Here is a 19,962-nt window from a genome sequence, read left to right on the forward strand (position 1 = left end):
AGAAATCACCTCCTGCAGCTGCCCACATATTCTTCGTATGGTACCCTTTTATATCGTCCATCTAGGACGGTGGAGGGCATAACTTGAAAATGCAGCTTAGTAAAAGGAAATTTTAAGTGAGGCTGGCTGGAGATTCGACAGGTAACTGGCTCTAAAATGGACCGTTTTTAGAAGGGGGAACCAAGGAGAGCGTTTAGAGGATTTGACTGCTTGCAGATCACGTAGTGATTCTGTCCAGTGGCAGCAGTCCCTTAACTGGCGTTTGTCTGTGGATATAATGTCCTCTAGCTTATGGAAATAATAAGAGTTCAAATAACGTTGGGTGTTACATTTCCACCGTTGGCTGTTCTCCAATTCCAAATAGCACAGGGCTGGCGAGCACTCGCAAGGCATGGAGAACAGTCTTTTCAGGTAATTAAATCTGGGGCAATCGGCTCTTGCGGTTAACGTTGGCCATCCAGCTTCCGTGCGTAAGAGTGCAGCTGCCGTTCCCTTGGGTAGGGAAAACAATCTCTTGAGAAATTGGTTTTGCACCATCTCTAGCCCTTTAATAGCACTCTCATCCTCGCCCCAGATTTCAACTCCATAAAGCATTTGAGGGATCACTTTACTGCCAATTATTTTTCTGCTCTTTGTGAAGTCAAACTTCATCAGAGCCCCCATCTCTCTCTTCCATATAAAATGTGAAATAAAAATGTTACATTAATACAAAATTACTAATACATATAAATCAATATCATCTCATTGTCCTTCAGACACACCCTTGCTCTCAGCCTCCGGGTTCTCACCCAGGGTCCAAACAAACTCTCAGCTCACCTACAGAAGTCTCACAATGAGAAGAGTTCCTAAAACAGCAGACATCACTCTAGTCTCTCACTCTAGACTTGCTTTTTATTGGCAGGCCCAAGGTGGATGGTACTTGCTCAGGCTGCCCACAGCTGTATCCCATTTAGCTGCACTCTTCACATCCATTTCCAGGTACAGCAGGTTTGTTGAGTTTCCCAAGGGGTCCAAATGATGGGAAAACTCTTTCTTCATCCTCTGTCTTTCATCCTCCTCAAACTGCTTTTGAGACCATAGGAGTTCACTCGTGTTTAAATGTAATGAATCAGCTCTATATCAAATAGATAATTGTTTTAACTTGTTGTATTAGGTGCCATAAATAAGTCGCACTCAGACTCCAGCACCTGCCCTTCATGCAGAAGTCGGCTGGCTTTTGATTAAAAGGAAGGCTACATGTGGCATTGGAATTTCATAAACATATTATCAAATGAATGGCTGGTAAAACAGGCATATATTTCCTCAAGTAGAATGGAAAACCAAAGTGGCATCATTTATTGTCTAGCACAGGTGTGCCATCTACCCATACTACTGTTGGGCAAAAAATAACTAAGGGGCAAATTATATGAAGGCTAAACTGGAGAATATATAGGTACAGCAGCAACAATTCAAATTTTCTCATAGCTATTGCCTTTTTTTTTTTAACCAATTGATTTAAAGTTAGTTTTCCAACCCAATAACACTGCAAAACATGTTAAACATGTACTTTGGAAACTGTACATCACTGAGGACTAATTTTACACCTGACATTTTTTACACCTGACATTTGGTATCTGAAGAAGTGTGCTTGCACACGAAAGCTCATACCAAGAACTAACTTAGTTGGTCTTAAAGGTGCTACTGGAAGGATTTTTTTTTTATTTTGCCTTTAGTTTAAGAAATAAAGCATGGACAACATTGTATGGGGATTATGCTTGTGTCTATTTTTACATTGTGTTGAGGAGCATCACACAGACTGAAACAATGAAAATACATTCCCTGATACTAGTTTTAAGTTAACTGGTATTAAGTCCAGAATAGTACTGGAGGTACTGAATTGCATGGTTGTATTTCAGAGTAATAGAGTGACATCTCCTCCACTGTTTAGCAGTCAGATTCTTGTCTAGTCTTGGCTGGCAGCGCACAGCAATCCAGTTAAGGTTCCTTAACAAAAGCCTCTGGAAAGAGATTCCGATGGTTACTAGTCAGAAGCAGAGGGACTGCCCCAGCTGATCACTTCCCTGCTTGCACTGCAGTCCTGGAAAGCCTCTCTAAGAAGATTTGCAATGTACAGATGTCAAAGGCAATTAATTCTGTGGCCGTCTGTTGGTATTATTAGAAGAGCGTATCATGATGCAGGAAGGGGAGCTTTCCTGGAGATTTCCCCCCTTTATCTTGCCCATCAAAATTGTCGAATGACTGTTTTATGAATTTGGTGGTTTGGTAACTTTTGTATTAAATTTAGAACAGAAATAGAACTGTATAGAATAAGTGTTTTTTTTATAGAGATCTCTTCCTTACTCTCTGACTGGCTCTCTGATGTTACATGGAGTCATTAGCCCAGACAAATGTAATAAGGTGACACAAGCCTATTTCAGACTGTTTCCCTCTAAAGTTAATTGATGGAAGCTGCCTGCCTTCCAGTTCAGTGGCGTTATTCCCAGGAGTACAGGAGTGCAGCTGTGGGTGTCGTGCCAAGTGCTTGCATTGCCAAAGAGTCAGAAGAATATACTAAACCATCTAATTTATCTAATAACACCCTGAGTGGCTTTTGTTGAAGCCAGCGTTGTCAGGGTATTAGCTCGATATTTTGGCTAGATACAAGTGTGCAAGCTTCACAGGTGTGGACTAAGCAGACCCACATAGGTAGCTGTTGGCAAAACCCAGTCACTTGCATCTCAATGGTTATTTTCTGGTAATGCTAATGGAAAAATTACATTTTAAAAATCATGGGAGGATTTCAATTTCATTTTTGTGATAGGGTGAAAAACTATAGCTCATTAGTAGAGAAAATGTTTGCATGAAGAAAGTCCCTAGTCTCTGCCACCTCTAGCTTTATAAAGGGGTCAGATTGGAAGAATCTCTACCAGAGTCCCTGGAGAGCAGCTGCCAGTCAGAGGAGACAGTACCAGTGTAGAAGAACAACAGTTTGGTCTCCTACAAGGTAGCTTCCTACCCTTGGCATACCTTGCTCTATCTTGATCCTCAGTTTAGCTTTCCATAATGACCTGAACTGTGACTGTTCTCAAATAGCATATATTCTCTGCCAAAACATTTATTTTTGATGCCACATATTCTGAACTGGCAATGGGCAACTTGCTGCTTTAGGAGCATGTGACTCAGTAGGAATTGGTGTATTGCCTTCCCCACCCACCACCACCACTGCCAGTCGACAGGCAAATGAGGAGAAAATGGCATTTGTGGCACCTGAAGGGTCTTTTGAGAAAAGAACAAGGAGCGCTAGGCTTCCTTAAATGACTAAGGAAGCCAAGTGCTCCTTGTTCTTTTCTCAAAAGAACCTTCAGGTCATCTACCTGTATGAACAGGGCTCTGCACTTTTTATTATTTTTAGTATTCCACTATATATGGTGGTATAAGGCAGGTCTGCTTCCAAACACACTTACAATCAAAAGTTTGCCAGAAAGGAGAGAACAGAGGGACAGGCAAGAGCAAGCAGGGATGAATGAGAGAAAGTGTAGCATGTTTAGATTTCGTTGCAGTTGAGGATAGCTAGCTGTGGGTGTAATCAAGGGATAATACAAAAGTTGGGGTTTTGTGGGCTGCTTTGAAGGAAGAGAGACTAATGGAGAAGACTTCACACAAGAGGGAATGGGATCGGGTCATTAAAACCTTGTTCCTTTTTGTATTTTTAATAATCAGGTTTTGTTACTTTAGTATGAAAGCCACCCAGGATATGTGTGTGTGTGTGTGTGTGTGTGTGTGTGTGTGCGCTTGCGCGCACGCACACACAACACACACTGCTTAATTTATACATTCAGATTTTATAATTTGGCTTGCCTTTACATCAGATTTGTGGATGGGTGGCTACATATTTTTATTTGTTGATTCTTTGGTTGATTTATTTGTAGCCCTTTTCTCAAGAGCCTCCTGAGTCTATCACAGTTCTTAACACAGCATGCATGAGATGAAATAGCAACAAACTGTGATAGTTTTCAGGGACACAGGAGTTCATTGTAAATATGCACACACAGATACACCTCAGCTAAATAAAGCGATTCATTTTATAAATCTGTGATTGCATTTTGAGCATGCTGGAAATGAGCTGGGAAGAGCATGTCAGAGTGCATTCATTTTTGCTGATGGATGTGGAGAGCCAGCATCTTGCTGTGTGCTAAATGGTATCCAAGGATTTGCCTAGTGCCAGGAAAAACCAACCCAAAGGCTCTGTAATATCCCATGCTAGTCGTGCTTCATTAGTGTGCGTATTACTGAGCTTTGAAGTCACTGCGTGGGTAGTCGGCACAACTGCTGATGCTGAGAAAGGGCTCGTGTTGATGGCATTTAAGTTAAAGGGCTAGAACTTGACTCTTGACAGGATATCATTTGGTGGATATTGCTGGTATTTTATTTTTAACCCTATGTTTAAGTCCCGTATTTTTCCATGTATAAGACGAGTTTTTTGGCTAAATAAAAAAAAAAGTAAAAAATTGGGGGTAGGCTTGTACATGGAACATGGGCATCCAGGGGGATTTTTTAAATATTTAAGCATATGTCCAGGATTTTGGCTTGGGCGGGCTGAGGTGGTCCCTCCTGCTGCTGTCCCCCCTTTCTCCTCCCCCTCCGGGCTGCATGCTGGCGACTGGCTCCTGAAGCCCCCGCTGGTTCGACCACCGGAGCAAGAGCAGCTGCCACCGCTGCTGCTGAGAGCTGCCTCAGCTACCTGTCCTTGCCCTTCTTTCCTTTTCCCCCCCTCTTCCCCTCTCACACTCCCACCCTGCCCCCAGCCCGCTCACCACTTTCCTCAGCTCAGTTTGCTCCATGGCATGGCCTGGCGCAGAGTGGGCGCTGCCTTCCCCCAGGTCTTCTGCCTGGGAGCCTCCTTCGCCTCGCTTCCCTGCAGCAGCAGCAGCAGCTGCCACCGAGGGGGAGTATGCGGTGCCCCAGCTGCTGACTTTGCTTCTGCACCACGGTGCACTGCATGCACCTCATGCTGGAAACTTTGAAGGCAATTGCTCCCAAAAAGATTAACTTGCCACCGCAGATCATCCAGATTTTCACTTCTATTTTAGAGCTTTGTTTTCTTAATTTTGGGTCCAAAAAAATAAGGGTAGTCTTATACATGGAAAAATACGGTAACTTACATAAACATGAAATGCTAAAAATTGAAATAGCCAGGAGATTTAGCATATGCACTTAAGTTATAAATCTCTTTATGTAATGACACTCCAGATTTACAGTTTCAAAAGGCTGCTTGTTGGCAAAAGCAATCATCTGGGAAGCACTGAGTAAAGTGGCTTTATAATGGGACTAAGAAGGGCTGTAGCTCAATGGTAGTGCACCTACATTGTGCCAGATTCCCAGATTCAGTCCTCAGCATCTCCAAGTAGGGCTGGGAAAGACTTCCTCTCCGAATTCCTGGAGACCTGCTGCCAGTCAGTGTCATCAGTACTGAGCAAAATGGACCAGTGACCTGACTCAGCATATGGCAGCTTCAAATGATCCTAATGGGTGCAAAGCCACGGTTGTTACTACTCAAGAGTGTAAGGTGTCGGGGTAGGGGTGGGTTACTGAGCTCTAAGAGATTTGGACAGAGATTTTTTTCTATCTTACCATAATCGCTGTTTCAATTTCCATGTTGTTGCTACTAGGGAAAACTTGTGTTTAGGCTGCAAAGTGTTAAACACCATAATAAATAAGATATGTACTTTGTGCAGATTTGTGCAGAGTTGTACTTTGTGGCCATGTTGGGATCTTTCTAGTAGGTCCACGTCTACCTCTAAGCAGACTGGAACATATGGCAGATCTTACTCCAAGGGAAAGATTGCAGTAAATAGATGTGCATACGCTGAGGATAACATTTGATGCTTAGAATCAGTAGTGGAGTATTCAGATTGCCCCACATTTATTATTACAGCCTTAATACTTATTATAACCCTGTTAATTCAGTATTGAAATTAGTAGTGGTATCCAAATACTTGCAGATGGGATTGCTGAAAGAATAGTGGTTTGCCTAGTGGCCACCTAGTGCATTAAAAGCAACTGAGTTTTGCATTGTGGACTTGCTGGTTCACATCTGAGAGTCTTGGACACTCTTCTTCATTAGATCTCATTTGCCCATGCCAGTAACACCAAAAAGAAAAAAAGTATGCTAGTGATCTAGCTCTGCATTGGGTTATGTGGCGATTTTTGGGGAGGGTAACCAAGATAGCAAGCTGAACAATGCAGCCTTTCAAAAGAAAAAGACCAGCCCTTAACGTCCAGCTTTTTCTTTTGAAGTTCTTCTTAGGAAAGATGAGACAAAGGACTAGCACTATTTGTTTTCAGTTTGGGGGCAAAATGTACCTTCCTATTTTAGTTAATATTGTCCTGTGTTGTGGAACTTGCCAATTACCTTATTAGCAGAAAAATGATTTCCCAATTCTATTTTCTCTTCCAGTAATTGCCCTTCATTTTTGGCGGCTGCTTTAGCCCGTGCGACCGCCGATGAAGTCCTCCAGAGTGATCTTTCGGCACATTACTTGCCCAAGCATGAGGATAGCCCCGATGGGATCATACGTAAGTGCCTGATATACAGTATCTTTTTGTAAAGCCCTTTGAGGTTTTTGCAGTCAAGCAGTGTATAAATATTATGAAATAAATAAAATCCCAGAACATGATGAAATGTCAGTCCATCTGCTTAATTATCAACTCCAAGTCTCTCCACTCCTTTTGGCTTTGATGCCATGGAGCATGATGCTTAAACCCCCCCCCCCCCCCGCAAAGAACAGGAACAGCATTGCAAGCAGAATCCTGATTTGCACCTTACCTTTGGACAGTTGTTTATGGGGTGACATCCATTGTGACTATTTCAGGAGCCCTGTCCTAAGCTATTCTAAGGGATAGTATGTTTCTTCATTTTCCACACATTATTCTCCTCTCAGAAAATTCAGGAGAATTTCAGAGGGATCATTGTTGTTGTGACATTTGCAACACAATGTCTTTCTTTTCAAAGGCAATCTTTTAAAAAGCAAAAGAAACTTTCCCTTTTTACTTGTTTGTATTTATGATGCAGCAAAACTTTCCATCCTCCAGCCCTATGCTGTAATTCATTCTGAGTTGTGCTGACTAAGCTCCCTCTGCGGGCTCCCCAGAACGCTTGTTACAATGAAAGATAGCATCTCATAGGAGAAGCTGACAGGGTGTTTGTTGTTCAGCCTGGAAAATATATTGTCATCCTTCCCTCCTTTGCATTTGCTTAAAATATAAAAAATTAAGTTCATGTGTTATTTACAGCAGAGGCTAATACTGCCTATACTTTGCCCTCATTTGTAGGTCTTTCTGCCTTTCCCAATCCTGTGCAGGTGAATGAAGCAGATTTGTCATTGTTCTGGCTGAGCAGCCCTCATTAGTTCCAAATTGAGATCTGTTAAAACTTGCATAAATATTTGACAGTCTCCAAGGAAATGTTGACATTTTTCAAACTAATCATTCTACACAGAATATTTGAGAGAGCTGGAAATTCCTTGCAGCTGCCCTATTTAGAATGTCTTTAAGCTTGTAATGTACAGAGCCCAACACGCTAATATATCAGTTAGCAGAATGAGAACATGGGTCAGCACCAGTGACTCTGTGGCAGAATCATATGCAGAGGGCACTGGCTCAGATACAGGACTGAGCAGGCTGGGATTTCATATCCCCCTTGGCATACAGCTTCTTGGTGACTTAAGGCAAGCTGTGAGCCTTAATTTCCAATTTGTATGTTGGAAATAAGTCCTGCTTTGTTTTGAGAAGAGGAACTCCGAAGCATTTCTGCACTATAAATGTATGGTGATTCCATAAATTACTTAAGCTAGTTTCTAAAATACAAAAAGGATTCTTAAAGAATGGGAGGTTCTTAGGAGGACTTCCTAAAGACTGAGCGAGTTACCATGTGGCTTCTTCTGAAAGCCTTGACCTTCCTCTCTTTTTTTGATGGCTTTAGGAATGAACCTCAAAGTTATACAAGTCTCAACTGAATTAATGATGGCATAATCACAATCCTTGTTTCATATTGATTTTAATACTTTGGATTATATTTATATTGAGCTCAAGGAATATTCAGCTAGCATAATGAACTCATCAGCTTTCAGTTGCAAACAGCCGCATAACCACCCCAGCAGCTTTGAATTTTGTCAAAAGAATATGCCAATCTACCATTGGAAATGGGTCACAAATTTGCTTTCCTTCCTTCACATGTCCCGTTTTTGCAGCAGTTGTCAGCTAGCCAATTCCCATTGTTGGGTAAAATGGCTGGGCCGGGTCTCCCACTGTAACTGATGCAATTAAGCAGCACTTCCAGCCCTGATGGTTCCCAGGCAGCAGGGGGAAGATGAAATGGTGCATGACATAGGCAGGATGACAGCTGACTCAGCCCTAGCTTGGCACTGCAACATTAACGATTGATGAGTAATTTTCAGCTGCACGGGGGTGGATAGCCTGTTGAGGGCTCTTTTTTAAAAAAAATATCTGAAGCAGTAATTATTGATGATGCTAACACTGTGTGTGCTATCCACAGGGGGCTGCGTTTAAAGTTTCAGCACAGCAAATGGGCACCTTCCTTCAGAGGGGTTTTCTGAAATGTGCAAAGCTGCAGGAAAGACAGTGCCTTTCTCCAGGGTATTGGGTGGGGAAGCTCTGCAACCAATGTGGTGTTTCACTTGTGGGACTGGCAACTGCCTAGACTAGAGGAGCGGGCAAATCACCATGTGGTTTGCTCTGATGACTTTTGATGTCGGAATATTCACTACCTGCTGCCAGGAAACCCCATTGGGGTTGGAGCTAGAAAGTGAGGAGAATGGAAATGAGCAACTGGTTCCTCAGTGGTGACTACATTAGAGATGTATCAGGCTGGAGAGCTACCAAGGAAGTGTGCCTGATTAACTATTTGCTTCAGGATTGGCAGACACCAGACACCTGGTTCTGGTCAGTGTTTTGCAGCTGAGATGCAACCCAAAAGACATATTGCTAATCCTAGAAGTTCAGAATTATATAGCAGCTGGTTAACATGAGATTGGAAAATAAATTTGGATAAATGAACTAAGTGGCTAGAAGCAGACTTGAATCGTAGTGTTTGGTTTGATAGCTCATGTTCTGACCCATCACAGCAAATTGTATTTGAGAGCTCACCTGGTCCATAGCTAACAAGGAATTATATGCAGGCAAATAAGCATGCTGGCAGCGGGATGGACTCTGTCCTCCTCTGCAGCCACCCTGGAAACATGTAATCCCCTCCCCCCTGCTGCCCAGACTACTACTTTTTTGGACTTATTTACAAAGTTAGATTAGAGGTTACTTCTGTCAAGTGACAAAGGCATGCAGTTTCCCCTGGCTACTTTTGGTGGATAAATCATGCCTACTTAAGGTTCATTTTAAGACTGTGAAAGCACAAGTAGACTGGTAGACTGTGCAAATACTACTGGGGACCTCACTAGTTGCGTAAAGGGATCTCTGCATACGATCTGCAGAGTAGGACTGGAAATTAGTATGTAGTTTTGTTTGCTACAAGCATCTGACATAGTGTTGATACATTTGAAAATTTCAATAAAACATAGACAGAAAAGAGGTTATCTGTTTAGGGGTGAGGAACATGGGGTCCTCCAGATGTTGCTGGACTAAGTTTCCCTCCTGCTGACCCTGGAGCCATGCTGCTGGGAGTCCATCAATATCGGGGGGGGGGTGACACACAGGTTTCCCACCCCCACACTGGAAGTTCCTGGTCAGCACAATGATGCTTCTTATGTCAGCAGAGACCACATGTCCACTCTTCTCTTCTCTTGTATCCGGTCTCTTAGAGGTAGAAACAGTGAAGCTGGCTCGTACAGTGTTCAGCAAACTCCATGAGGTTTGCAGCAGCTGGGTAAAGGACTTTCCCCTCCAGCCGAAGCCCCACCGTTACTACGAAACATCCATTCATGCCATTAAGAACATGCGCCGCAAGATGGAAGACAAACACGTCTGCATTCCAGACTTCAACACCCTCTTCAACCTTGAGGTAAAGAGCTTTTTGAGGAAAGGAGAATGGACGGGAGGCAGCTAGGACACAGTTATCAAACCTCAGGTGGGACAAGAGCCAACAGATCCCTGGTGTGTTCTGAGACAGAAAGAAATTGGCACTTGCTGTACCCACAGATAAGCTTAGTGATGTCGATGTAGCTAATGACTGTCCAATCAGAGAACAGAGAAACATCACCAAACCAGCAACCCAGTTGCAACCACTTAATCAGTTGTTGTCAGCTGCAGAATAGTCGTCACCTAGCTCTTTATTGAGTGTGGCTTTTGTCCCCCAACCCCAGTTAAAATGCCAGCAGCTGAAGCTGTTTGCCAGTGCTATTTGATGAATATAAGAAGAGCCTACTGGATAAGGCCAGTAGCCCATCTAGTCCGGCATCCTGTTCTCACAGCGGCCAGCCAGATGCCAGTGGGAAACCAGCAAGCAGGATTCAAGCACAAGAGCACTCTCCCCGTTTGTGGGTTTCCAGCAACTGGTATTCAGAAACATTGCTTCCTCCAACTGTGGATGCAGATCATGGCCATCATTGCTAGCAGCCATTGATCGCCCTTTTCTCTATGAATTTGTCTAATCCTCTTTTAAAACTATCCAGGTTGGTGGCCTTTCTCAGCCTTGTTCTCAGATCATATCAACGCCCTTCTCTTGGCAGGATCAAGAGGAGCAGGCCTATTTTGCAGTATTTGATGGCCACGGAGGAGTGGATGCTGCCATTTATGCTTCCATCCACCTCCACGTGAACCTGGTGCACCAAGAGATGTTCCAGCATGACCCTGCAGAGGCACTGTGCAAAGCCTTCCAAGTGACGGATGAACGCTTTGTGCAGAAGGCAGCCAGAGAGGTGAATGAGCAACATTAATTCGGGTGAGGGTGGAGGTTAATTCTGAAAAATCTGCTCAACAGTTATTTGAGCCTATCTAAATGGCCTCCCCTGAGGAGTGGGGATTAAAGGGGTTTGGACAAAGATTTCTTTCTGGGGCAGCTGTTTGTGCCATGAGATCTGCAACAGGGAGCACTTCTGCAGCCAGCCACAGAATAAACAGTTGTTACCTGGAGCAACTTGTGGTACAGGTTAATCTTCCAAATCTTCTAAAGGCTGTGTGTTTCAGTGGAAGGGTCGTTCAAGCTGGGGGCAAGAGTCCTCAGAGAATTACTTCCACTTTATTGGGGCTATTTCACATTCTCTGCAGTGTTTTCATTAATGTGCCAGCATATGCAGAGGCACAACTCAGAACTGCACATTGATGCATTAGAGCAACTTGGTAAAATCTTTGCTTGTTACTCCATAGGCTTCAAATATACAATAATAATAATTTTATTTATATGCTGCCCATCTGACAGTAAATAGTCCATCAACCCAACCACCTGCTTAGTTCACAGTCTAGCTGCAGTTGAGATGTGTGTTTGAAAATGCCTGAAGCAGCCAGGCAGCTTCTGCCTGTCTATAGCAAGACTAAGGCTCTGTTTTCTCCCTAGAGCTTGCGGTGTGGGACCACAGGTGTTGTGACGTTCATCCGAGGGAACATGCTGTATGTGGCCTGGCTGGGAGACTCCCAGGTGATGCTTGTCAGGGGGGGCCAAGCAGTGGAGCTGATGAAACCTCATAAACCGGATCGTGAGGTGAGCCTTGCCTGGGATAATGGCAGAGTGGATGGTTCTCTAGCCCCACAGGAAGGGAAACAGGTGTGGTGCTCACTGCACCATTTATATAAAAGCATTTCTAAGCAACTTTGGAACAAATACAACATCATAAGAAGATAAACAGTAAAACAGTATTAGAAAAAAACAACCCCATAACAAACCATAGTCAAATGGTTCAGTTTTTTGTGCCAGGAAAAGCGGAAGAAAAAGATGTGTCTTTTGAAGCAACTGATGGATGATGGCAGTCCCTCTGTTCTTCTGATTTGGGTCCTGTCAGACCCTCACTGTCCAGTTGCCTACTAGCTACTGTAGTTAGCCATTACAGTGGTACCTCGGGTTAAGTACTTAATTTGTTCCAGAGGTCCGTACTTAACCTGAAACTGTTCTTAACCAGAAGCACCATTTAGCTAATGGGGCCTCCTGCTGCTGCCACGCTGCCGGAGCACAATTTCTGTTCTCATCCTGAAGCAAAGTTCTTAACCCGAGGTACTATTTCTGGGTTAGTGGAGTCTGTAACCTGAAGCGTATGTAACCCGAAGCGTATGTAACCCGAGGTACCACTGTAATTTAGGGCCAACATATTTCTACTTCAAAGGGAAATGGATGAAAATTGCCACAGCAAGTAAATTGTAGTGTGTGAGAGCGAGAGAAAGCATGCACTGAAATATTTAGGAGAATCCCCAGCATCAGCCTTTGACCAGCTTATGTGTTCCCTTCTGGTTTAGGATGAGAAGAAGCGCATTGAGGCCCTCGGAGGCTGCGTGGTCTGGTTCGGGGCTTGGCGGGTCAATGGGAGTCTGTCTGTCTCCAGAGCCATTGGTAGGAAACTGAAATCCTGTCTTCTGGTCTATTTTATTTTTCCTTCTTCATTTACTTTCCTTATTAGCCCCTATGAGTTTTAGTGACTAAATATAGTTTCTAAATTGGTTGCGACTTCCCAGCCAAGGGATACTGTAGTCACAGTGAAAGATCCAGTGAAAACGTCTTCTCAGAGTGCTGTAGTAGCTAACAAGGCAAATTCAGCACTGGGAAAGGGATGTTACAGTGTTGCTATGAAAATCTGTCTTCAGATCTAGGTGACTGAACACCTCATCTCAGAATATTGTAGAGCTGGAGGAAGTACAGAAGAAGGAACACCTGTAACAAAGAGGTTGGCGCTTTTCAGTTCAGAAAGCTGGGAAGAGAAAGATATGCCTTTATAAAACACTAGGCAGATGCATGGTGGAAAATATCATCAGCTGTTAGCTGTATTAGTTAAAGTGGAAGCTTTCAGGAGGAGTATACCTGATGAGGGGACAAGCAGCTCCAACTTCAGAATTCCCTTGCCAAATCAATGTGTCCATCTTGAAGTCTAGTAGTCATAATTGAGGTGTTTATTGGATTAACAGCACAAGATTATTGCACTTCCAATTAAACCAGAGTGTGACCAGATGGCTCTATAAGTAGAGAAGCAGATGCATTCTGCCAGTCGTCTCTTGACTGGGGCACTCTCTAACTGCACCAGAGAGCATGGTGCAGGGCTCACTTGTTGTGATAAGCAGGGGCATGTCCAATGCAGGAGTTACTTATCTTTCCACTGTCCTGGAAAGGCAGTTCTACAGCAACATCCCAGAATGCGGGGAGCTGTTGCTTAGGAGAGCTGTGCTTTATGAGCAGAGTATGGGAGAAAGACAGCATGCTAAACTCAACACAAGACAAAATGGACTTTTTATACTCAAGAATCCCCATTGAATTTGCAAGGTCCAATTTGATTTACAGCTTTCCTCTCATCCCCATAAAGCAGTGCAAATCCAAAAGTGGGCCTCTTACCAAACCTGAGGTCTAAACACCCATGAGCCAGTAGCTTAGAAAAGATGGCATTCTGAATCATCAGTCGATTCCTAGGCCTTTTAAATTTGCTCCACCTCTTCTCATGTTTTCTGGCTTTCATGCCAAATGAGAGCTAGAAGTGAGTCCCCACCCAAGAGGTTTCAAGCCCTTGTCTCCCAACCAGTGAGCATTCTGCCTTCACTATTCCACTGCCTTAAGCCAAGAGGTAAAGAGAATTCACTGATCTATCCTGACTTCACAGCTGCCTAAATCTTCTCTGGATCTCTTTACCCACCTACTCCAGGTGATGCAGAACACAAGCCATACATCTGTGGGGACGCGGACTCGGGCTCCACAGTTCTGGATGGATCGGAAGACTACCTCATTTTAGCCTGCGACGGCTTCTATGACACCGTGAACCCTGATGAAGCAGTGAAAGTGGTGGCTGACCACCTGAAGGAGAACAATGGGGATAGCAGCATGGTGGCCCACAAGTTAGTGGCTTCGGCTCGAGATGCTGGCTCCAGCGACAACATCACTGTCATTGTGGTCTTTCTCAGGGACATGAGTACGGCCGTAAACATCAGTGAGGAGTCAGAGTGGACAGAGAACTCTTTCCAAGGTGGGCAAGAAGACAACGGCGACAACAAAGAAAACCACGGGGATTGCAAGAGACCGTGGCCTCAGCACCAGGTCTCCGCACCTGCTGATCTAGGGTACGATGGGAGAGTGGATTCTTTCACAGACAGAACTACCTTGAGTGCAGGTTCCAGGATCAACGTGTTGGAAGACCCAGGCTATATTGACCTGAGGAAAATAGAAGCTAGCAAACTTCAGAGTGCAAAACGCCTGTCCTCAGATCAATGGTTCAGCACTTGTGAACCAAAGAGGGCAACCTTGGGTCAGGGTGTATCAGCAGAGAATGAGACAGTGGCCGACCCTGCGCCTCCTGCAGGTGGGCAGAGCAGTCTCCAGGAGCAGCTAGCCTCTCTTCCTTCTGGCTCCACAAGCCCACACGGGTACAGCATCTCCAGCAGGCTCGAAGGTGAGCACTTCAAATCTTGGGGAGGAAGAGCTTCCATTTTCTCTCCCCTTCACTTCTGTGATGCAAAGCGGTGGCAGCGACTAGCCAGACTCAAGCCCAAGCTCCACATGCTTCTCTTTGAGAACAGGCTGCTTTCCCCCACAGAAGCGTTAGCTCTGGCCTCACCTTGCAGTGCGAACAGCCGTAGAAATAAGTTGATAAGAAGCCGTCTCTGGCAGGGCTTCTCTAGTTGTTGCCGGGGTCATGGCAAGAGTATTCACCTGCTGCAAAGGCAGAGCCACTGTATACCAGACCCTGGGCTCCTCTGGAGGTGTACAAAGTAGCATGCTCCTTTGTATTCCCCTCTCCTGCCCCTCTCCCCCAAATAGTTTAGGTTAGGCATTCACAGAATGAGGAGTAAATTTAAAAGAGTGAGCATTTCAGAACCATGTGATTGTGGAATGTACCACTCATGTAAATAGATCCTAGGAATGTGTGTTTCAGTCTAAAAAAAATAAAATAATGGCTGGTGTGCCAGTCTCTCTCTCTCTCTCTCTCTCTCTCTCTAAGCAATGTCACATACACATTCTCTCTCTTACCCACATACACAAACACGTATCTATAGCTTCATCTTGCTCATGGCAACTAGATACTGACAGTGACACGATGGAATAAATAGGAGAGAGATTCTTTCAAAAGAGAGATTGCCAAAAAAAAGTGTTACCTGTTTGAGATGAGTCTGTGGAGCAATATTTTTTGAAGGATCTCGTTTTTAAAACCTGCCAGTTTTTGTAGGTGGGGTGGAGGGAAGGGAAGAGGAAGGCAGAAGTAGTCCAGGTTGTAGTTGGTGGGGTGGTTCTTTAAGGTTAACAGAGCCATTGTGGAAGCAGCAGGCCTTTGCAGGTACATTATTAAAAGCCATAGGGGGTTTGAATCTAGCACTTGAGCACTCCTAGCCCCTGTTGTATATCCAGTTAAGACTAATCTTATCTATGCCCCCATGTAACATATAAAAAAGAGGGAATACTAATTTTTGTAGTTTTTAAAGATCATTTCCTGTGGCTAAAGTTGAAACTATATTGAAATTTCAATAGCTTGGAGTCTTTTGGGGTGCTTAGTGACATTTTAGTCTTTTAAACTAAAAAAGTAATAATGTTAAAACTGTTTGCATCTAATAATAGTAGTGGTTAAATCTTTCCACCACTGTGTCCTCCCCAATCCCTAATTTATCTCAGGTGTCAAACTGATATAAAGCTAGTTCAGATTCAAATATGTTGTCCTGTGAACTGATGGAGCCAGCAACTTGCTTGTCAGACTTTTTGGTCATCAGTTCTCCCTTCCCCATTCAGAGGGGACAGTAATATGGCAGTGTAGTGTTTGGCTCAGCTATTTGTCTGGTCCTTGCAAGAGACCTTCAGAGTATGAAGGGACTGGGGAAAAGCTAGAGGAAGGCAGCTTGCTATAGCAGTTGTAAAATGAAAGAGACCAGATGAACTCTAATTGTCAGTTGCTCAGGAAGGGTTTGATGATTGCCTGTCTCCATCCTTCATACTAAAGAGCAAAACACTTCTCTCTCTATATATATATAAATAAAATCAGTTTTAGCATTAAATAGCTGAAATGCAGAATAATCAGGGACAGTATGTTAGAAGAGGTCTCTTGGTTGCTAACATTCGCTTGAATGATCTAAAATACTAAGGCATTAAATGTACACAGATCTGAATATGTTACATTACATAATTCCATGGGGATTAAGTTTTAGCTCAACAGAATCACTGCCCAATGCAGTTTGACATTAGTGTATAGGAACATAGAAAGCTGCCTTATACTGAGTCAGACCAGTGGTCTGTCTAGCTCAGTATTGTCTACACTGACTAGCAGCAGCTCTCCATCATTTTCAAACATGAAGATATTTCCAGCCCTAGGATTGAACCCAGCACCTCCAGTATGCAAAGTGGGTGCTCTGCCCCTGAGCTGTGACCCCTCCCCAAACTGATAATTTGCCTAAGGACTAGAGAGAATTAGGTAATTATTCTGAATGGCTTTTTATTAACTCAATTTCTTCAAGAAACTTGATGAAACTGTTAGAAATCAAGTGCAGAAAGCTAAAAGGTCTTGGCTTTTACCCATCAGGGATTGGGGGGGGGGGGATAACCAAAATTAAGGAGCAACAGCACTTTCCCACTTATCTGCAAGCCTTAGGTGCGTTGTGTTACAAATCAAGTGTTACCAATGAAATGAGGAACTGCAGACGAGCAGGCTGTTTCTGCTGCCATGCTTGAGGACATAGCAGGGGAGAAGGTAGACTGCAATGCCCTTCTACTCAATTAGTTGTGCTTCTATGGGAAAAGTGCAGTTCTTTGAAGACATGTCAAAATTCTAAAATGTTGCAAATGTGTTTTGACCTCTTCCCAACATGCAGTCATAATTGGAAAGTACTAGCCTCAGAGTGTGCTCTCATGTTTTTTATAAAAGAAGTGTAACTCCATATGTGTGGATTCATACATGGATTATCTGCTGCTCATCCTGTTCATCCTACAGGAGAGAATCTGCCATCCATTCCTAGTGTGGTCCAGTACAAAATATTGTTACAACTAGAAAGTGTTCATCTTTCATTACATAGTGGTAGTATGTAGGATCCATTTGTGAGGCAAGTCTTCAACCATGGTAGAATACATATTTAAAAGTAGTAGTTCTTGGTCCAATATAAGCTGCTCAATTCTACACACTAGGCAAAAAAAAAAAGCAGTGCTTTGTGATATGCTGTGTGTTTTTCTCTTAATGCCACTGGTGATAGGACGTAGTTCTCTTCAGTTCAAACTCCTGTGCCCTTATTTGCTGCTTGCTGACGTAAGCAATAAGCTCCCCTTTTTAATTAATGATATTCTCAGTGTTCTGTATCTTGTACTTTGATCCTTTAGCTGGTGAGAATGTACAAAAAATATAGGTATCTAACTGTATTTATTAACTGTTAATGTTGGTTGTCTGTAAAGTGTTTTGTAAATCTGTGTATTTTAATAGTGGTGACATTTGCATAATGAGACCTTTCCAATAAAGAGCTGAAGCAGCCCTCAAGTTCTCATAATCTGCATCAGCTACATGAGTTGTGTAGGAACACTAGTAGTAGTGGTGGTAGTTGGTGAGGACAGGAGACTCCAGGCTGCCTCTCCACCGAGGCTGTTCAAAACCTGCTGGTGAGCTTATTCACTGTGAGTTTCAAAGGGATTCATTTAATCCCTCTCCTAATGTCTCCTGTCTCCAGCTTTAACAGAGTTGTGAGGAATGCCTCCAATTGCAAGAAATGGAATAGCAGCAGAGCAGCAAGCCATTAATCCATTTCACTTGCACTAACAAGTTGTAGAAGTAAAATATTTATATTTTGAAGTGCCATCAATTGTCCTTGTCTGTTTGGAAGCCAGGGAGGCACACACCCGCCTACTCCATGTGACTCAGCCCTCCTCCCCCCAACAAAAGGAAGCAGACTCCTGTGGGTCCCCTGCTAAGCACTCCCTTCTTTGTCCCCTCACTTCCTGGCTCAGAAAAGCAAGGGAGGACATATGAGGAAGAGAATATCCATCCTTTATTTTGGCAGAGCCTGTTCCTGCTTCTTGTGGCTTTTAGCAGCCGACACTCCTAAGTAGCAGCTGCCACTTGCTAATGCCTTTTAAATTTAGAACCTTCCATCTCATCGAGTATAACATTACCTTTCTCCTTCTGTTCTTAGTGGTCCATTGTCATTTATGCAGAGGCACAGTGCTCTTTTCCCTAGAACATTCAATTAAAGCAACTATGCAGATTACATTCAAGCAGTCCTTTCCGTTACCTATAAATTTTGTTACAGCTCTGGAGAACCTGAACAGCCGGCTCCGCCAAAATGTAGCTCATTCTCATGCAAAAAAGAGAAGCAAGGCGAGGCTGCTGTAGCTTTGTGTATGCCTATGAGTTAGGGCTGTGCAGCATAAAAACCTTCAACTGGAGGAGGTTAAAGTCTTGCACCAATGGCCCAGTTTGCACATGAAAGTAAGCCACAGTTAATGGCTTACCAAGAAAGCACCTTTTGGTGTTCTTTTGTCTCAGCCCCGCTTATGCTGAAAGGAAACCAATCATGGACCCCCCCCCCCCAGCTTAGTCTTATGTTTGAACCGGGGATCATGTTTTGTTTCAATAGAGCATGATCAGTATGTCAAGAGCAAACCTTGGCTACAGATTGCTGGGAGCAAAATAAATCATGACCCCTGACGAAGCAAGGATCAGGATTTGTTTCCTGCTAGCATAAGTTGAGAGGAGCAAAGTGGGCACAATCCACTCATGCACAGTAAGCCATGGTGGTTTATGAGCTTACCACACCATGTGAATGTGCCCACTGTCAAGGAATACATTCAAGTGACAAAGTCACTTTTAACATTACATTAAACACTAATCTATAACTTCCAGTATTAAACAGCACCGTATTATACAAGTATCAGAAGGTTTGGTTTATAAATATAAACAGATTTGTTTTACTTACCATTCTTGGCTGTTGCTTTTTTGTTTCTAGAAGTAGGGAGAGTCTAAACCAAGCTAGGTTGGGGAAAGCCAGCTGAGATTCACCCTTATTACTAAAAACATTACCATGGCACATTCCTAGGAATGCCAAGTGTATTAATGAGTTCCTGTTGAAATATACTTATGCTGTCATGAAAACTAATGAAGTGGGTTGGTTTACTAGAAATGACTTTACTACTCTGTTGGGACCCGTTGACAACTTTGTTCCTATAGCTCACAAGTTCAGTAGGAATCATGTATTAGCCATATTTTATTTATTAAAGCTGTTCACAAAAGGTAAGGACTATGTTCAACTTCTACCAATATCTTAATAAAACAGCAAACATTATGCTCTTGTGTACTTATTTCAAGGGAAATAACCACATTTTAAAGAGGGGAAAACAAAGTCACTTTTCAAAAGGAGCTAAGTTGGGGGGGGGGGAATCTTACGGCAGGCAACAACAGGACTTCAATTCTGCTACTAAGCACAGTCTTGCTGTTCTAACTGAAAATATCACCAGAGGAACTTGCAAATGGCTTGACATTTTGGAGTATTAGAATTGACCTTACCCAGTGCAAGCTACACTTTCAAGAGAAAATGTTACATCTTTGTGCCTAACGTGGGCACTATGAAGCGTGGGTTGGGAAATTTCAGCAATCACGCTATGATCAATAAAGCAAGTGGTATATCAACTGGCAGAGGGATGTGGCCAAGTTTACCCACTGGATCAGACCCAACCTTAAACACCTTCATCACTGCTGCTGCATTGATATGAAGTCCTAAGGATATACATCATTCTCTGCTTTAGGCACTCTCCCTTCACCAGCTTGTAACAATCAGGGCATTTTAACAGCTATTTCTTGCATACAATCTGCCATCCCCATACCACACACAATATCCCTTTCAGTCCAAGGTCTGTGGTTTAAACTGCACAAGCGC

At 43.4% G+C, this 19,962-nt stretch overlaps 1 protein-coding gene across 1 annotated transcript in view; it reads left to right on the forward strand.

The window, feature by feature from the left end:
* PPM1E (protein phosphatase, Mg2+/Mn2+ dependent 1E) overlaps positions 1-19,371 on the forward strand; it is a 94,748-nt gene extending 75,377 nt beyond the window's left edge. Inside the window, exons 2-7 of the mRNA XM_080982908.1 lie at positions 6,437-6,555; positions 9,810-10,009; positions 10,677-10,865; positions 11,501-11,644; positions 12,391-12,484; positions 13,779-19,371. Coding sequence (XP_080839034.1) covers positions 6,437-6,555; positions 9,810-10,009; positions 10,677-10,865; positions 11,501-11,644; positions 12,391-12,484; positions 13,779-14,842 — 1,810 coding nt within the window. The 3' untranslated portion in view covers positions 14,843-19,371. The remainder of the gene's footprint in view (positions 1-6,436; positions 6,556-9,809; positions 10,010-10,676; positions 10,866-11,500; positions 11,645-12,390; positions 12,485-13,778) is intronic.
* The last annotated feature ends 591 nt before the right edge of the window (positions 19,372-19,962 follow it).

Source organism: Podarcis pityusensis (assembly GCF_964106645.2).
Source record: "Podarcis pityusensis genome assembly, chromosome: 15".
In the NCBI taxonomy this organism is placed as follows: Eukaryota; Metazoa; Chordata; class Lepidosauria; order Squamata; family Lacertidae; genus Podarcis; species Podarcis pityusensis.